The sequence below is a fragment of the Amaranthus tricolor genome, chromosome 10 (assembly GCF_026212465.1).
Source record: "Amaranthus tricolor cultivar Red isolate AtriRed21 chromosome 10, ASM2621246v1, whole genome shotgun sequence".
NCBI lineage: Eukaryota > Viridiplantae > Streptophyta > Magnoliopsida > Caryophyllales > Amaranthaceae > Amaranthus > Amaranthus tricolor.
The window spans coordinates 17,750,885-17,769,905 of record NC_080056.1 but is presented as its reverse complement, the minus strand read 5'-3'; the positions used below and the strand labels follow the sequence as shown (position 1 = coordinate 17,769,905).

At 31.7% G+C, this 19,021-nt stretch overlaps 2 protein-coding genes across 2 annotated transcripts; one reads left to right on the top strand and one right to left on the bottom strand.

Moving 5' to 3' along the window:
- Positions 1 to 7,615: 7,615 nt before the first annotated feature.
- Positions 7,616 to 12,150, top strand: LOC130825743 (dihydrodipicolinate reductase-like protein CRR1, chloroplastic). Its single transcript, XM_057691133.1, has 10 exons — positions 7,616 to 7,879; positions 7,979 to 8,101; positions 8,206 to 8,280; positions 8,661 to 8,726; positions 8,844 to 8,939; positions 9,078 to 9,194; positions 10,337 to 10,429; positions 10,551 to 10,652; positions 10,755 to 10,841; positions 11,305 to 12,150. Exons 1-10 carry the CDS (start codon positions 7,778 to 7,780, stop codon positions 11,335 to 11,337), a joined length of 894 nt encoding a protein of 297 aa, XP_057547116.1. The 5' UTR covers positions 7,616 to 7,777; the 3' UTR covers positions 11,338 to 12,150.
- Positions 12,151 to 12,290: 140 nt separating this feature from the next.
- LOC130825744 (protein COFACTOR ASSEMBLY OF COMPLEX C SUBUNIT B CCB2, chloroplastic) lies at positions 12,291 to 19,021 on the bottom strand. The gene is made up of 6 exons (XM_057691134.1): positions 18,709 to 19,021; positions 18,473 to 18,588; positions 18,323 to 18,394; positions 16,924 to 17,067; positions 16,645 to 16,798; positions 12,291 to 12,643 (listed from the first exon to the last, which is right to left on the bottom strand). Exons 1-6 carry the CDS (start codon positions 18,917 to 18,919, stop codon positions 12,450 to 12,452), a joined length of 891 nt encoding a protein of 296 aa, XP_057547117.1. The 5' UTR covers positions 18,920 to 19,021; the 3' UTR covers positions 12,291 to 12,449.

Here is a 19,021-nt window from a genome sequence, read left to right as displayed (position 1 = left end):
AACTACATAATTATGTTCTGTGGCCATATAAAGACAGTGTTGAAAGGAAGTCCTACCATCCATCTCTTCTCTCCTTATTGACTGTCTTACATTATAAATTTGATTCATACTAGCAAAAAACCCAGGAAAATTCCTTCTAATTGAAGTCATTATAAACGTTGGTTGCATGCTAGTTGCACTAAGATCTCGTATGTGCTGCCTAATATCTACAGTCATCCTATTTACTCTTATTTGACCGTCTCTGTACACCAAGAACGGGTGGTTATGTCTTTCTTTTTCACCAGGAAACACCCTTACTATCCAAGGTCTTTCCCCTGGTTTACGACTACTTCCTAAAATCATAAATTTACACCCACAAGCCCTACTTTTAGAACCAGGTCGGGCAGCACTGTCTAAGTTATGCAAATCACCTCTTATATTACCATAGCGGTGACATCTTAAGTACAAACTCACTCTAAAACGTCCTTCCTTTTGTTTATATGAAGCAAGTGTAAATTAAAACCAATTCTTAGTGCTATCTCATCAGCCCAAGCATGTAAATCATCTACAGAATCAAATTCTCTATTGATAACAAATCTATCAGAGTAATCTACATTATCCCCTAAGTTTTCAAAGTCCTGCAAATATAAATTTATTCTTAATAAGTAAAAGATTAAACTATTTAATATATTAACAATATCAATTAGTTTAATAATTCAAATTTCAATATATTAACAATATCAATACAAAAATATGAAATAAAAAATTTTACTAAATAAAATACATATATAAAATAAAATAAATTAAAATAACATAAATAAATAATTTAAGTAAACAAAACAATATATATAAATATAATAAAATAAAATAATTTACTGTAATATTTAATAATTAATAATAACTTAAAAAATAATTATAATAAATAAAAAGAATTAATTTTTCAAAAAAAATTTAAAAAAAATTTCCAGAATCCCCAAGTCGCACAAAAAGTGCGACTTGACCTAGGAGGAGTCGCACAAAAAGTGCGACTTGACCTAGGAGGAGTCGCACAAAAAGTGCGACTGGACCTAGGTCGAGTCGAACTTTTTGTGCGACTCAGCCTAGGTCCAGTCACACTTTTTGTGCGACTCTTCCTAGGTCTGGTCGCACATTTTGTGCAACTGGAGGGGGTTTTGGAAATTTTGTTTTATTTTTTTGAAAATTTTCGAATCGATTAATTAATTATCGAATCGTTATCATGTTCGTTTTGGTTCGCCATTGTTATTCGATGTACACTTTTAGCTTTTTTAAGTTAACATAGTGTTTTTAGAGAGTTTTAGAGAGATGTTATAGTTTTTGAGTTCGAAAATTATGCAGGGACAATCTCGCAAATTCATTATATATAAGGTGGTGATAAAATGAAAAGAGTGGCGATATTTAGTAATACCTTTACAGAATTTGTTTTCCAGAAGCTATACCAAACATACCCTAAAATAAAGATAAACTAAGATAATACAAAACTAAAGTAATTGTAAAATGCCTACATGGAATTCCCATGTAATATTGTAAGTAATAAATAATAATTTGATTTGAAATTTTTTTTCTTTAATAAAAATTATTAGTATAGGTGTTACAAAAAATTCCAAATAATTGCTGACGACAAGAGATATTGAACGCACAGGAAATATAGGACGTCCAAAAATCAATATCCGAAACAAAGATAAAATAAAAATTGGTGAGTAATATATTTCATGTTAAAACAATTTTGTCATTTAGGGTAGTTGAATCATGAGACATATATCTACAGTTTTGTCGCTGATAACAGAGGTCAAACTGGCCAGCCGACACTCTATTGTTACATTGGCTGATCGATTTGTAACATAAGGGATGCTACTCATATGACATACAACTATAATCTTATATAATATCTTATCATCCAAATTATTCTTTAATCACATCATTAAGATTGTCACACCATATTTGTTTAATGGTCGTATTTATTATTTAATTATTATCTTTGTTTCAATTCAATTAAAATGTATCGAGATGGCATGTTTTGATAGTAATATAATGATGTTATTAGTTATTAGGTCCCTCTTAACTATGCCACAACATTAATAATTTTTAGTTTTCCAAAAATAAAATAATGGTAATTTTGTTGAATACTTAGCCTATCCAGGTGTAAGGTATATAAGGTTTAAAAGTTTAAAAGTTAAGTTTTCATTGTTTGTTTGTTTTATATTTATTTTATTTTATACATTATATGTATCTTTTGAATAAAATATTCAACATTTTTTCATTAGTAAAAAAAAACTGTTTACTATGCGACAAAAGTTGCGATTCTTTAATTACGCATCATAAAAATAATAAAAACAATTAGGCTAATTGCTATTTTTTTCCCCTTTAAAACCCATCTCTTTAAAGTGTAAACCCACCAAAATTTTCAAGCATTTTCAAACCTACTTTTTCATTTGACATTTTCAAGCATTTGCCCTTTTTCATTTTTTCATCTTCCACTCATCCTTCTTCATTTTTCAAACCAATGAACATTTGTTCTTTTTCTTTATTTTCTTCTTTATTATCTTCTTCTTCTTCGAGCTTCCTCCTTATTCAAGCTTCAACTAGGTTTTCATTATCTTCAAGTGACATTCGAGATTTTCATTGTTTCTTCAAATTTCATTCGTTTTCAAACTAGATTCATTTAAGATAACTTTTATCATCCCTATTTTTGTTCCTTCCTCCCTCTTCCTTATAAAATGCAATTAATGGTTTTTTAGTGTTTATTTTTACCTTTTTTATTTGAAAAAATAGTTATGTGTAATTTTATCCTTTTTTACTCCATTGTAGGTCACATTATAACTCTTCTTTATCTAGATACGCAAGGTACTATTAATACCAAACTTTATTTGTTTTCAATATTTTGATTAAGGTTTTTAGAGTTAAAGATGTTGTTTTATTATTTATATTTGAATCCGATTTTAATTTATGTGTGTATTTTGTTATAAAATGGCTTTTTTGGTATAAATATGTTTTTTATTAAAATATACATGATTTGAACAATTTCAAAAATAAGAAGGTTAATTAGGTTTAAATGAATATTGTGTTATTATTAGGGTTTAATGAATATTATTATCAGAATATACATATCCTTTGAACAATTTATAGAATATAAAGGTTAATTAGGGTTAAGCCATGCTCTTTCATCTGCAACCCCTGTTAGGTTTGCGTAAGGATCCGTCTACGAAACACATCTTCTTCTTGGCATCCAATCCTATCATCTATCATCTATCATCATGGATCTTTTCTAATCATTATAGCATGTCCCATCAAAAATGACTGAAACAAGCATGGTACTGGCTGAATCTGAGGGAAGTAAAAAACTTACCAATATTATTAATTTTTTATAATTATATTCATCATAAAATTTCAATGTGTAAATTTCAACTTGATAAAGATAATATATAACGGGTTGGTGGATACTCGACTCAATGTATTTTATGGCCTATGACCCAACATGGTTACCCAACCTGAATTATATTATTTTAAAAAAAAAATTACACGCCATTTAGGATGTGGGTCAGCGGGTCGGGTCAAGCGCGTCGGCAAGTCGAGTCAATCGGGTCGAATTTTTGAACACCCCTGGTTAATGGGATATGTATGTAAAAACAATTACTATTTATGCAATAATCAACTTCATAAGCTTAGAAATAATAACAATTTCATTTAGCTTTTTGAAGGGTTCATTGGAAACAAACAAACAGTAAAGGTTGGATTATTGAACAAAATTTTAAAGGTGGGATAGGTAATGGAAAATAGATTGGATTATTATAAGAAAAGAAGAAGATGAAAGGTAATATGATATAGCAGGTCATTTCTTTGAAGGGTCCATTGGTAACAAATTGAAAACAAAGGTTGAATTATTAATAAAAATTCAAAATATGAGATTTTTGGCATGTAATTGAAAATAGATTGAATTATTCACAATAATTTTTCTTAATATTTAATTTTAATGCATTTTAAAAGAAAATGCTCTATAATAAGTGAATATTAAATTTAAGTTTTATTTGTGTAAATATAAATAGTTCTAAAGCCTTATATTATTTTTATATCTAAAAGATAGATAATATATAGATAATAGATTGTTAATACTTTCTCCTTTTGTTCCCTAAAGTTGCTTCCACTTGTCATTTTTAATTGTGTTATTTGTGGTTACCAAAAAGAATTTTTCTATTTATAATACAAATTTTGGACATAATGAATCTTGTCATCCTCATTTTAATATATTAATGATGCTTATGGTTTCCATATATTTTCCACAAATCTGATTTTAATATTTTTTATATTACTTACGGTCCCCACATGTTTTCCACTAACTTTATCAAAACGTTTTTTAAGAGTTGTGGTCCTCATATTTTTTTGAAAAAAATTGATATTAATAATTTAATCTTTCACCCATTCGCTACGAATAATCTCACCTTTAGATTATTTTTTAATAATCCAACCTTTGCTCTTAGTTTGCTATCAGCACATCCTTTATTTTATAATAATTCAACCTTTGCCTTTAGTTTGCTATCTGCATACCCTATTAGTATGCTGACATCAAAATAAAGGAAAATGTTGGATTATTAAAAAATAATTCAAAGTTGGGATTATTCACGGCGAATGAGTAAAAGATTAGATTATTAATTTTAATTTTTCCTATTTTTTTACCAATAACTTTATTTTAATAACTTTTTAATTGCTTATGGTCCACACTTTTTCTCCATCAAATTAATTATTCACCAAAATGATATATCCACTATCTAAAATATTCTAATTTTCTTCACTTGTGAATATTTTTTTGAAGGGAGTAGATAATAGATAATAGATAATAGATAAATTGTTAGATAATAGATACTTCTTTCGTTCTAATTTACTTGCAACTAATACACTAATTTAATTATTAATATATCTAATTATGTATGATAAAAAATTATAAAAATATATTAATAATCTTTGTAATAAGATGAATTAAACAAGATCTCACTTAACTATGTTTTAACCTATACATTAAAAACTAATCACAAATTAAAAGCAACAAATAAATATGTCATTTTTCTAATATTGTAACTTATTTGAAATGAAAGAAGGATATAATAGAGATATACATTAGACGAAGTATATAGATGTATCCATAGGCGTTTATTTTGTCCTAGTAAATTGTTATGTTTATACCTATTATTTATCATGGAGATGTATCAAATTAGAAAAATATAGCATATTAAAAGGCAAGAAATGAGTATAGTTTAAATTATACTTCAATTCAAAAACAGAAAAATTAAAGAAAAATAAAAAAGGATAAACCAAATGTAGCAAAATCATTCCCAAATTAGAAAATGTAATGTATTAAAAAGCACAAAATGAACGTAGTTCAAATTATAATTCAATTTTAGATTTTCTATAAATAAAATAAAAAATAAGAAACCAAAAAAATAAAAAAAGCAAATAAATAGTGAACTCATTCTTTATTTTGGCAAAGATAAAAATAAAAGTTAAAATGTAGCAGAATTACAGGAATAACTCAAATTAAAAAATGTATAATATTGAAAGACACGAAATGAGTGTACTTCAATTAAAATTCAAATTAGATTATTTTATTATAAATAAAAAATGAAAAACAAAAATTAAGAAAGCTTATAAATAATGAATTAACTGTTTATTTTGGAAAAAATGAATAGTAACAAAGTCTTACATGCTCTTAATAATTAGAGAACTAGCAAAGTTGTTACATTTATATCTACTATTTATCATGGGGATTTATCAAATTCCGAGAATGTAGCATATTAAAAAGCATGAAATGAGTAGTTTATTTTGTTTTTCTGAAATAAGAATGAAATAACTATAATTTAAAACTTCAATGTCAAAACAAAAAAATTAAAATTAAAATAAGAAATTAAAAAATACAGCATATTGATATACACAAAATGAGAAGAGTTCTAATCAGAATTTCATTAGATTTTTTTATAAAAATCTAAAAAAAAAAAACTAAGAAACCAAAAAAAAAAAAAAAAGCTAATACATAGTGAATTTACTATTTATGTTATCAAAATTAAATAGTAAAAAAGTCTTCCTTTTATAATTAGAGGATTTAATGTATTGATGTTTGATAGGGTATGGTTTTTCTTAATGTTTAAATTTTTGGATCTTTATTGTAATTACTGAATTTCTTTTTTGTTGTTGATCATGAATCATTTGGTTTCTTTACTTTTAGTTGTTTTCTTTATTTCAATTATGAGTAATTAATTTGATTACTAGGCTAGTTAAAGTTGTGATTATTCTTGATATTGGGATTGTTTTGTTTTAATTTACAGGTCTGATTTCACCTATAAATTAAATTTGGTATAAATCGATTTCAGAATTAGGTTTGATATAATTTCTAAGGGAATACTTGAGGGAGTAGGTTTTAAAAGAAATCTGTGTGTGCACCTAATATGATTGCAAGAATTATTTTACACCAATTATGTTTTCCCTAGATTGTATGCATGTTAGACCAGCTTTGGTTTATTGATTTTTCATCGTTTTAACCGTTTCTTGGTAGTTGTTAGTAATTATTCATCTAGTTACTTTATTCAAATAGTTATTGATTTAATTATATATCGTACTTAGTAGGGATGGTTATGGGGCGGGTTTGGCCAGATTCGGACCCTTTTATTTTTTTCAGATTCAAATTCGAATTCGAATCCTAAGGGTCCAAAATTTTTAGACCCAGACCCTTCAGATCTGACGGGTCTAAGGTCCTTGATGGGTCCTTAATGGGTCTTAAACAAAGTCTCTTTGATTGTCAAAATTGAACCTTTTGCGAGTCTTTTTGTATTTTTGTAAGCAACTTATTATTGCATTACAAACACTTGTTCGAGTCCATGAAATTCAAATACAAAATAATTACTAAAAAGTAATATATATATATATATATATATATATATATATATATATATATATATATATATATATATATATATATATATATATATATATATATATATATATATATATATATATATATATATATATATATATATATATATATATATATATATATATATATATATATAATTGTATAGGGTCCAAGTTCGAGTCTAAGAGGTGGGTCTAGGGTCTGGGTATCGAGGTCAGGTCTGGGTCAGGGTCCGATGTCTGCACCCTAAAACCCGGACCCGGACCCGTCAAATACTTTCTAGATCTAGATCCGACCAAAAAATAAGACCAGACCTTTAAAAAAAGGGCGGATTCGAGGCGGGTCCAACAGGATCCTGGACCCATGACCATCCCTAGTCCTTAGTGGTTCAAGCCTTTTTACTTGACTATTTTGGGATGCTAAGCTAGGATTTTAATTCACCTTATGTTGGACTTGCTATATGTTTTATATGAATAAAACTTAAAGAGATTTTAAGCACCGCTACAAGATTATAAGTCTTTACAAGTTAATAAAATTTTTAGGAATTAAAATTACAATAAATTTAATTAACTTAAAATATAAATAACCTTAAATTATGTCATTGGATTGATATTAAATTTTAAATGATTGTAATACAAATAATTTAAATTAAATAGAAATCTACAATTTAAATAATTAAAATAGATAAATAAGTTTGAAATTAAAAAAGTTATGACATAGAGCTGTGAAATGAAAAGAAACAACTACAATCCTACAATTCCCTCCAAAAAAGGCCTTATCTAAATGACTAACCTTATCCTGAACTACTAAACCCCAGTATACGACTGAACCATAGAAGTTCAAACAGCAAACAAAAACTGCCACACAAAAAAACTTCGGGAAGCCATGGCAGGATTGAGCTGCCAATTTCAACTAGCAAGATGCCAGGTTAAATACCGCCCCCTAATCTCTTGTACAATGCAGCAGCCAGCCCAGAGTAACATCAAGGTGATAACACATTGTTCTTAAAAGTATTTCGTCGAGCATTAAGCAAATTAATTGTATCTCTCTCGTTACTGGCTCGTGGCTGATTTGATAGCTTTACAGGTGATCATAAATGGTGCTGCCAAGGAAATCGGGAGGGCAGCTGTGATGGCTGTGACCAGAGCAAGAGGAATGGAAGTGGCTGGTGCCGTAGACAACTATTGTGTAGGAGAAGACATCGGAAAGGTGGTATATTCGACTTTTTTCTGATTTTTGTTTCTTACTTCATGATAAAAATCTGTTCACTCCGTTTTGAGTCTTATCTTTTGAACCTTGTTGCAATGGATTAGATATGCGACATGGAAGAACCTCTAGAAATACCCATTATGAATGACCTTACAATGGTTTTGGGCTCAATTTCCCAGGTATTACAGCCTTATGTAGGTGAAAAAATGTATTTTACTCCTTCTGTCCCACAGTATCTTTGCATGATTGCCTTTGCCATAGGGTTCAATGATGTACAAAGAGAGAACGGCGAGGGAACGTGTGGATTTACAGAAACTAAATCCGGACAATCAATATCTTAAAGCCTGAAGCCACACCTGCAAGGCTCAAAAAGGCCAAAATCCGGGTTTGCAGGATGGGCCAAGCTTATGGGCTGATTAACTTTATCTTTTTGAAAATGGGAAGTGTGTAAATAATTTGGTAATTAGTAAAGGGCAATTATGCAAAATTATACAGGATTGAGGAGGATTAAATTGATTGTTCAATTTGAGTTCTGACAGCTATTTTGTACCATGTATAGTCAAAAGCAACAAGCGTTGTGGTTGATTTTACTGACCCTTCAACGGTACATGACAATGTCAAACAGGTATACTTCTTTTTGACACATCTTAGTGTACCTTTCTGTATCAAACAACACTTTTATAGTGCAAACTTAGCATTTCAGAGTTGAGTATTTACAGCTCTCACCTGTTCCGCTTCACAGGCAACAGCATTCGGCATGAGAAGCGTTGTTTATGTCCCACGGATTGAACTCGACACGGTGGCATCATTATCTGCATTCTGTGAAAAGGCTAGCATGGTGAGATTATAATGAATGAAAAAAATCCACATGGAAAATATGTGAAAAGAAGTGCATCACAAGTCAACTATAATCCTTTGATTCTGTGCGCACATTCTTTGTAAATTCATATGGCTTTCACTTGAACTTTGAAACCAGGGTTGTCTGATAGCACCCACACTATCAATAGGATCCATATTACTTCAACAGGCAGCAATACAAGCGTCTTTTCACTACAACAATGTGGAGATAGTCGAATCAAGACCAACAGCAAGAGTAAGCATATACACTTGTCTCTTATTTCATTTTTGTCCAAGTTCCAGCTCAAGATAGTGTTGCACCATCTCAACTGGACAAGTAAATCTACATGTAGAATTTCTAAAAACAGCATATAAGTTTATGTCGACCGATATTCAAGATGTGGACTGAAAGGGTTTTGTGTAAAACAGCATAGAAGTTAGATTCATGACTATCGAAATGCCACATTAAAATCACGCCATATCGTCTAAATAGATAAATATAATTATGAAGATCCATCGTTCCAATCAGAAGAATCAAATCACTAACCACTTTGCTACAGGTTACAGCCAATTACACTTACTTTAAGTGATGTACTTCTTAGAATTTTGATTTTATTCGGCCACAAAACTGCCATGTTACAAATAACAACCATCATGCTTTAATAGCTTTTAACTTTCTCTTCATCGATTAGAAATCAATACAGTAATATGGAGAAGCTTCTATGTCCTTGTCATGAAAAGCTGGATCTGGACCAGGCAGTTCACACTTTGAACTTATAACGGGTTACTTATCACCCAGCTTCTTTTTATTTGGAGTTCTTCTTGAACAGGGCCAACCACTTGAGGAACTAGACAAATACGAAATTGTAAAATCTAATGAACGCATTTTTCTGCATAAACAAAAGTATGAAATAAGATCCTACAATAGACAGGACTCTCGTATGTGTCTAACCGTTATTGCGTTGATTCCTAACAATAATACTCATATGTCCCCCTGAGTTTGTTACCAATGGGTTTGGCACAAATATTAAGTAGCAGTTTGGCTGATTTAAGAATAAAACAAAAAAATTTGAATTGTGTACATGTTCTTATAAGAGAGAAAAAAATGTGAAAGAATTGGAGAACGTGGTGAGTATTTTAGTAAAAGAGAATGTGTTGGACGGACAAAAAAAAATGTAGCAAAGTCAAGAGAGACAAATATAGTATGAACTACTTTCAACAAGATCAACCTCTTCAACTCATTTTAACAACTCCCTAGGATTTTAAGCATGATGCTTCAACTGATACAAACATTTTCTTCAGCACTAATGTAAACAAATGAGAAAACAAATGCACAACTGATTTTTTGACCAGTGAAAAGACGAATAAAATGAAAAATAACTTGCCATGATTTTGCAGGATCTTCCATCACAAGATGCTATTCAAATCGCCAACAATTTATCGAATCTTGGCCAGTTCTATAATAGGGAAGACATTTCAACTGATGTTGTGGTAAGATCTCAAATACAAAAGCATAAGCTAATAATGTTGGATAATATATGGTATAAGCTCTGGAAGATTTCATAACCGATGAATACTAAATAATATGGAGCTTTATCTTTTGAAACTAAAGGCAAGGGGCCAAGTTCTAGGAGAAGATGGTGTTCGAGTGCACAGTATGGTCCTTCCAGGTCTCCCCTCTAGCACAACGGTTTACTTCTCGGGCCCAGGAGAGGTTTGTCCAATAATCACCCAGAAATTAAAAGACAAAAAAAATTCTATCTATGATAAATTATGTGTCTTGTACTTCTCTGAGCTGTAAAAAAATCTGGTACAGGTACTCACTTTAAAACATGAGATCACAGATGTGCAAAGCCTGATGCCAGGATTAATCATGGCCATAAGAAAAGTTTTACGACTAAAGGTAACCTTATTTTTGAGACTATACTTCCATTTTAAATTTTTGTTTGGGAGTTGTACTGATATAAGCATGTTTGAGGCTGCAAGATCTAAAGGCTGCAGATCGCTTTCATACATGAGACACCCACAAAAATGAAATATCATAGCTATAGAATATTTTAGGGGTGTGTTTTCTCTTGGCAGTTGGCACTGTTCAAAAAGTGTCACCAGTACAAACTTCTAGTTCCGATGGGCAATTTATGATCAGGAGCAATAGTTACAAGTTTAGGTCATAGAATAGCTGCAAGTAACAAAAATATGGAAAATGGAGCATCTCATTCTTAAAATGTCATGATAACTAAATCCTCAATGGCTGGGGAGGTGCCTCAGATTGATATTTTTTTTTTTCATTTCATCTGCTTTCAGAGAATCATAAGTTGCTTTCGCTGAATATAATGTGAAAAAACCTAATGTTTTGTCCTTAACAGAACCTGGTTTATGGCTTGGAGAAATTTTTATAGAAGACCAAGTCTACTCTACAACATGAGAAATTGTCCAAGTTTGGAGCTCCTTTTCATAAACTCTTGTTCAGCCTAACAGAAGTTGGAAGAAAGAGACTGACTTAGGGGTAAAATGAAAGGAAAGATAATACTCCAACAAGTCATATGGAAACAGGGAATAACACTTGGTCATTCCTACTTCAGAGAGTAGCAAAACGTTATTACTGAATAGATCACACTTACAAGACAGAACAGAGAAATTCTTGTTTATCCTGAGTCCTAACACCTACAAAAATTTATAAAAAGCATAGTTCACTACTTAGCGTAAATTTTTTATTTGGTAAAATTTATAATCTTGTTTATTTACCCTTGGGTAAAATGAAAATTTATGCTTTTTATAAAAAATAAGGGGAAAATTTACCCTTGTTTATAATCTTGTTCACTTGGTCATTCTGGCATTTTTTATTTACTTAGCGTCTGCAAAAAACTATATATTAATCTATATTTTCCCCTTATTTTTTCTGTGTTGGAGGTGGTGGCACCTATGTTTTACTATCTATCTACAGCAAGTCAATAAAACCTTCAAAGTGAAAGTTCTTATAGTTAAAAAAGGATAGATGGTACTATTACCAAATTTGAGAACATTTATTGTTAATCAACATTTGAAGCATGATCTCTAACACTAGTTTCTATCTGCATGATCTTTTACATCAAGTTGAGAACACTTCAAAAGTAAAAGCTTTATGTTCTTTTATAAAGATTTATGAAACAAAAGGATGACACAAAATTAACTCAAGACATGTACAATAAGCAACTGCCATTGATAAGTTCACCACAGGCCACATTTTTATCAAAGAACCTATTCCAAATTACACTAAATTTTGAGATTTTCAGTTATTAATCTATCTACACATCCCGGTTCAGCAAAGGTAATAGATATCCTTCAACATGACAAAGTATAAACGAATTTTACATAATCAATCAAAAAGAATATGCAGCATATATATCACAAGGTAACACACTATAATGCAAGTCATTCACAAAGTCACTAAAATAAGAAAATTGCAGACTACATTTTAATCTGGTGGCCTGACACACAAGAACTATGATATTTCAGAACCTATGCTTATCGCCTAACCTTTTAATTTGTTGGCTATGGCTTTTATCCACAAGACATCTTTTTCATCATAAGCGTAGCTTATACTTGAACCTACAAGCACAAATCCTACAACGTTCTCCTTTCCCTCACTCTTTGGATTTGTAGAGCGAAGTGGCTGTATTAAAATAGAACCAGTCTCCTCAGGAATAGCCTCCTCCAGTACTGAACCTGTAATATAATGAACCATTGACATCATTAGTTCCTGCAAAACACAGAAATCAGCACTTTACGTGAAAAAATCAGCAATTGGAGTGTCCTTGCAATAGGAACTTCTCACAAATTTAAGAATTGCAATATCTCACAAATCTAAATATTGTGATAGATAAAGATCATCGCAATTACAGTTCTTCCACAAGTAATTTCTGTAAGAGAGCATTAGCTCAAATGGTCTATTTCTTCGCCTCTATACACACTATGTCGCACCCTGAACAGTGAAGAATTGAACACAAAGTGATCTGAAACAAAGATGACACTGGACTAAACAGGGTATAACACATCAATTTGGATGGAAAACTTATACACATGAAAATACCATGTTTTGCGCAATCATGAGATCTACATATGATGCCCTTTGAATGATAGAGAAGAAGCAATAGAATGAACAATCCATCAAGGATAGGGTCAGTTACACAGAATACTATGTCATCCACAGTAGTTGAATATTTTTGCTAGAACAACTCTATCTAATCCCTTTAGTTTCTATGAAATGTTTGTGTCCTTTTCCAATCTGTTTCTCTATCGTCTGGACTCTGAACTGGTATCTCCTAATATTGGCTCTAACAAGTCAAAACCAAAACAATTGGTTCTCCTTTAATAATTGTCAATAAATGCCACTCTAGAAGTATGTTTCTCTATCGATTGGCTATTAGAAGTATGTTTTTGTCCCTAATTCTTGTCTTAGACTACTAATACTCTTTCACTTACATTTTGTAATTGCTTTTTGCCTTATACATATCGCTTTATCTAATATTTTTATTTACTTTCAATTTATATAAGGATCAAGCTTGTGTTGTAAGATGCAGAATTGTGTTAGCTGCATTTTATTCATATTTTATCCCCATTATTTGGCTTTATTGTATTGCGCTTTTGCATAACTATGCTTGCTTGATTTGGGATTTTATGCTTGGATAGGTATTTTGGTGTTTTTGTGCATTTTAGGTAATATTCAACAAAACCGATCACAAACCAAGTACATTTGGCGCATTCAATACTCACTTAACTCCAAAAGCTCAAGTAATCAAAGTCTTGATGACCCAAGTCAAGGAAACAAGGCCAAAAGGAGCTAAAGTAGACCTTTCTAAGCCCACTCGGCCAAAACTGGGTCGAGCCAAGCTTGCTTGAACATAAAAAAGACTTGTATTAGAGATAGAAGCTGAGCAGGACCATCCTGAAGGCCGCTCGACCCGTAAAGCAATGTTGGCTCAGGTCGAGTGAAAGTACTATTCACTTTCAGTAGCTTTTGAATGTCGACAGAAGCATTTTCAATGGGTCGAGCGAGCGAGCTCGGTCGAGCGGAGCCTTTTTTAGTGACTGCTCTGTTTTTAAAGATTTTAACCTGCATACCTGATGCTCGCTCGACAGGTTGAGCGGAGTGGCTAGGGTCGAGCGATTTGGGCGGTCAAAAATAATTACACTTTTAAAAGCTGCTGATTGGATGCCCTACCCATTTCTTATGCCTCTCATACTTTACTACTCCACCATCCCTATTTGCCACCCATCTATAGCCTACCTATCTCACACATAGTGGAGAAATCATGAAGCCACCACCACCACTTGTCCTCCCCCCTATAAATAGAGAAGAAGAAGGCTCAAGCAAATCATCCATTCCTTTTACTACTCATTTTTCTGTACTTCAAGCTTTCTTTGGTATTTGTTAGTTTTAAACTTCCTTATGTACTTTCCATGATTCTAGTCTTGTATTCTTAATTGCATTTTTCTACTCAAACACTTATTAGATAGTTCAAGCTTTTGATTTATCATTGAAGATCATTTGATACATTAATGTAATTGAGATTAAGTTAATTCTATTGAAGCATTTCATCAAGCATTTGAATTGCAATTGAAACTTTATGGAGTTTATCATTGGTATTCATTAATTCTTCATTTGGTTGTCTTCCTTGGATTGAATTCCAAGTTAGTAATTCCTATTCTCTACACTTTACTGCTTTTGGTTTTGTTGTTATTTATCATGAATTCAATGTCTTTAGTTATGTTCAATTTCAATATGAGTGAGTAGTTCAATTTGGCTTAGGCTAGATATTATCACATGTATGTAGTCTCAATTACTTTCTTTACCTTTGGCTTGGTTTGTGTTGTTTATGGTTTGAAATGGATTTTGCTATTATTGTAGTGTCATTGGATTGAGGGCGAGAGTCGATTTCTGATAATAGTCTATGCTTGAAAATTGAATGATCTCCATGAGAATAGATAGATGTTTTGATTGGAAATGATGAATGTGTACTCCATGTCTTAAAATATGCTTAGCTCCATGAGAATAGGTAGTTGAGTATGTTTTAGGAAGCTTTTGTTGCTTGAGAGAGAACAATAGTATCCAAGATACATTATTCCCCATAACCCATATCCATGACCTTAAGTTGAAGATTAGTAAACAGTATTTTGTTGAAAAAGTCTAGCCTTTGCCTCTTCATCATCATATTACTTTTTCATATGTTTGTATTGCCTTAAATCTTATGTTCTTGGTTAACTAACATCTTTACTTGTTTTATGCTTTGTTTTAGCTTTAGTCTTTATTTGCTTATTTTAGTTAATTACACCAACAAACATCTATAAATACGTTGTTGAACCAACAAATCAATCGAGAATCCCTTGATATACACCCCACTCCCTATGGATTCGACTCGTACTTGCCGACGTGCTATGCTACGCCGTGCACTTGCGGTATTACTATTGAAGGACGTAAAGTCCCGATCAGCTTGCAATTAGTTGAAGGAATCTCTTTTTCAGATGATCTTTTTGGAGCCGAGGGACTCTTTGACCGCAACTTCTTTTATTGGGTTTATCGTCTTCCATTCCTTCCCAGACCCTGATAATAGTTCCTATAAGCGGGATACACTCGGTTTGATGATGATGATGAAATGCCACTCTGATTCTGCTCCCGGTTATTAAGCAACTCACTTTGTGATCATGTATCCAATGCGGACCAAATGGCTCGAGAAAAGGAAACGCAAGAAAAAGAGGAAGCCTACTTGGTCACCCTATGCCTATTGTAGTTCATAATTCTCATTTACAATTGCATACCAAATACTAAGTTTATAGCCTAAGAAAAGTTGTAGTCCATTGCGTTAGACCTTTCATTTATGCGAGTCCCTATTTAAGCTAGAGTAAATTTCAAGAACCCTTTTCAAGTTCAACCAAAAATTTCCCTAGTTTCTTCTTAGTTGCATTAATCCCCATTTTAAGAACACGAGTTTTTGACAAGAACAGTATAGAACCTTTGAGATTCCCGAAAATAGCCTAGGTTCAAAATAAAATTCTTCCCAATTAGCTCCAAGATTCAGAACTCCATGCAAAATTGCAATATATTACATAGTGAGAACCTCATGGGAGCCAAACCCAACGAGAATTACAGAAAGACATTGCAAAACCTTCTAAAAAAACCAAGGGACAATATATAAAACATTGGAGTCAATGATTTAAGCTTGCAGAAGTTATTAGTCATGCCTAGTAGACTTGTACTCAATCCAAGCAACCTAACAGAGGTTAGTTGGCACCCTTAGAGTTCACCTGTAACTCTAGACCCAAACCATAAACAACTCGTAGCTTGTAGGTTACTTATTGGAACAACTTAACAAACTAATGTCCTTCTTTATAATATTTATCGTAGATCCTGACTCAATACAACATAAACAACTATGTCAATGTCTTACTCCAAACAATATAGGGTGGGCTTGAGTCTATACTACAAATAAAAATATTGTGAGCAGAGATGTACCAAAAAGCACACCAGAGGATCCAAATTTGCAGCTATAAGTACTTATTTAATCATCGCATGCTGGAAAAATCAAATGTATATCGATTAGAGTCACTAAGAAAGCTTTATGACCTATAGGTTAAATTTGTTTTGTTTTTTTGATGTTGCAGCCTACCCCGTAGACAGTTAAACACACTCAGAAGAGACAGTAAAAATATGAAGCCCATTCACAATTCACCTGTGCCTTGAGAAAAATAGAGTGTCTCGTCCACATCTGACAGTCCACGTTTCTTTATTTTATCCATAAACCAATTAAGAATATCATCCTTGGATAAATTTTCTGGTAAGTTCCAATAGCCACGTACACATATCACATCTTGCAAAGCTATAAGCTGAAATTTAAACCATAAAATTCCTTTTAAAAAATAAATGTTTGGAGGGGAAGGGTATAAGTATCTAACCAAATTTTCTAGCTACCATAATCCATAGATTGTTGCATTATTCAAGAAAAACTTACTACTGAGATAGACTTTGTATTACGTAGTAAAATATATGTCGTCCAAGCAAGATCCTCCTTGAGGGTATCTGAAACATTTTGGGACATTACAAAAGTTTGTTGAGCACGTTGAGGGAGATTTGTTAGCTCCTCCGGTGTTGCTCCCTGTCAAGTATTAAAGTATTAGGTCACAAGTCTTTCAACTATTAGGTCTATAAAATTACCAAAATGCACACAAGCTGATTGCATCCTACTTTTACATTATCCGATAAAAATTGGCTCTAGCATAAAACAAAAAGAAGGGCCATTTAGCAAATGAACATAATGAACTAAGAAACTTGTATATAATATCAAACTGTGTGATCTTAGAAAACGCATATGAAGAAATTGATTCTAGTTCTGCAGAAAAAAAAAGTTGTAGCACTACACATAGGAGGCTCCACTATAATAAAGATTGCAAGGGTGTTTGAATATTCCTTTATTTGTTAAGGTTTAGTGATAAGCAAAGCTAAGTAGGCAGTTTTAGTTGGACCATAGCAGATGATAAATGTAAAACAAATATTTCAAAGAAAAATAAATCTTTTGAACGATCTAGTAATAATTTCTTTCTAAATGGTAGAAAAATCACAACTTATTAAGCATCTTATCGTAGCACTTATAAATGATACTCACTATAGAGGATGGATATCACAAAAATGATTAAGCCTCGGTCCCAACAGTATGGGGTTAAATACACGAACCAACACAAATCAACGTGGAAAGTTATTGCTAACAAAGATTGTTCCTTCATTCAGCCTTACCTAACACTAATCTACAACTAAGAAAATCAACTACAATGACCATTTACATGTATTATCCTCCTCTAACTATTACTATGTATCATCATATGCTCCAAAATATCTCAATTAGTCATCCCATTCTTCACTCCTGTTATTCATATTAAGCTCGTCAGAGTTTCAGCCTTCTACTCTTCTGACAAGCAATCAATTGACTTAATCTTCAACTACTAATAAAATCCTTCACAGCTTCACTAAGAGATTTTTCTTAGCTACTAGGTCAAAGAGAGTTTGGACCTTCTTTGTTAAACATGGGTACTTCATAGTTCATACTTACAGATAAGAGCATTTTTTCCCCTGCGCTGTCCAATTAATTAATTTTTATGTACCCACCAATAATCAAGAAACCCAATCAAAGACCACCTCTAAAAAGCCAAAAAAAAAAAAAAAAAAAAAAAAAAAAAAAAAAAAAAAAGAAACAAATAAACAAAAGAAAAGAAAAGAACTCTCATGCAATTATTACCAACATGATAAAGACCATCTTCCATGACCTCTTCCATAACATATTTAGTTATTCGAAAGTTCATAGTTATTATGAAGCATGAGAGCAGAACCAGTAATAACATTTAAATTAAGGCATTTACCTTGAGAAACCTTCCCAAGTATGGAAGTGTAACAGAAAAGCCTGCCAGAGAAAGACCCAAAGCTTCTGATACCTATCCAAAAAAATTTACTTTAAATTACTTAATCCACAAAAAAATCAACAACTCAATCCAATACAGATATCAACTTACAAGCTGAGCTGAAGTTACTGGAGATTTTGAACCAACAAAATGGTTCAAAATAATTAAAGATCCAAAAGCATAGCCAATCCATCTGGGCAAATAAGATTCATCAAATCCAGGAATTCCTGCAAAATCCCAAATTATTTTGATGCAAAAAAAAAAGTAGAAATCACAAACAAAAATCAACTTGTTGAATAACGCACACAAGATGTTTGTGTTTATGCTTCAGAGAATGATTAACTTACCGAAAGTAAAGCGGAGGACTGATAGATTTACTTCTTGCTTGGAATTCGTGGGTGTTGAAGAATCATCAAGTTTAGCTAATAATTTCAAATACTTTCTGGGATTTGTTCTGGTTTTAGGACGGGTTTCATTATGAAGATGATGATATGAGTTGGCGCGAAAATAGAATGGTAGGTCAAACAGTCGAAACTGATTTCCGACTAGACTGCCCATATTTCTCAATGGTCCATTGTAGTTGTAAAAATTAGAAACATATATATGGACTCCTTAAGTATCTAATTCGGCTTAAAGAAAATTTTAAGTGAATTGTAACCA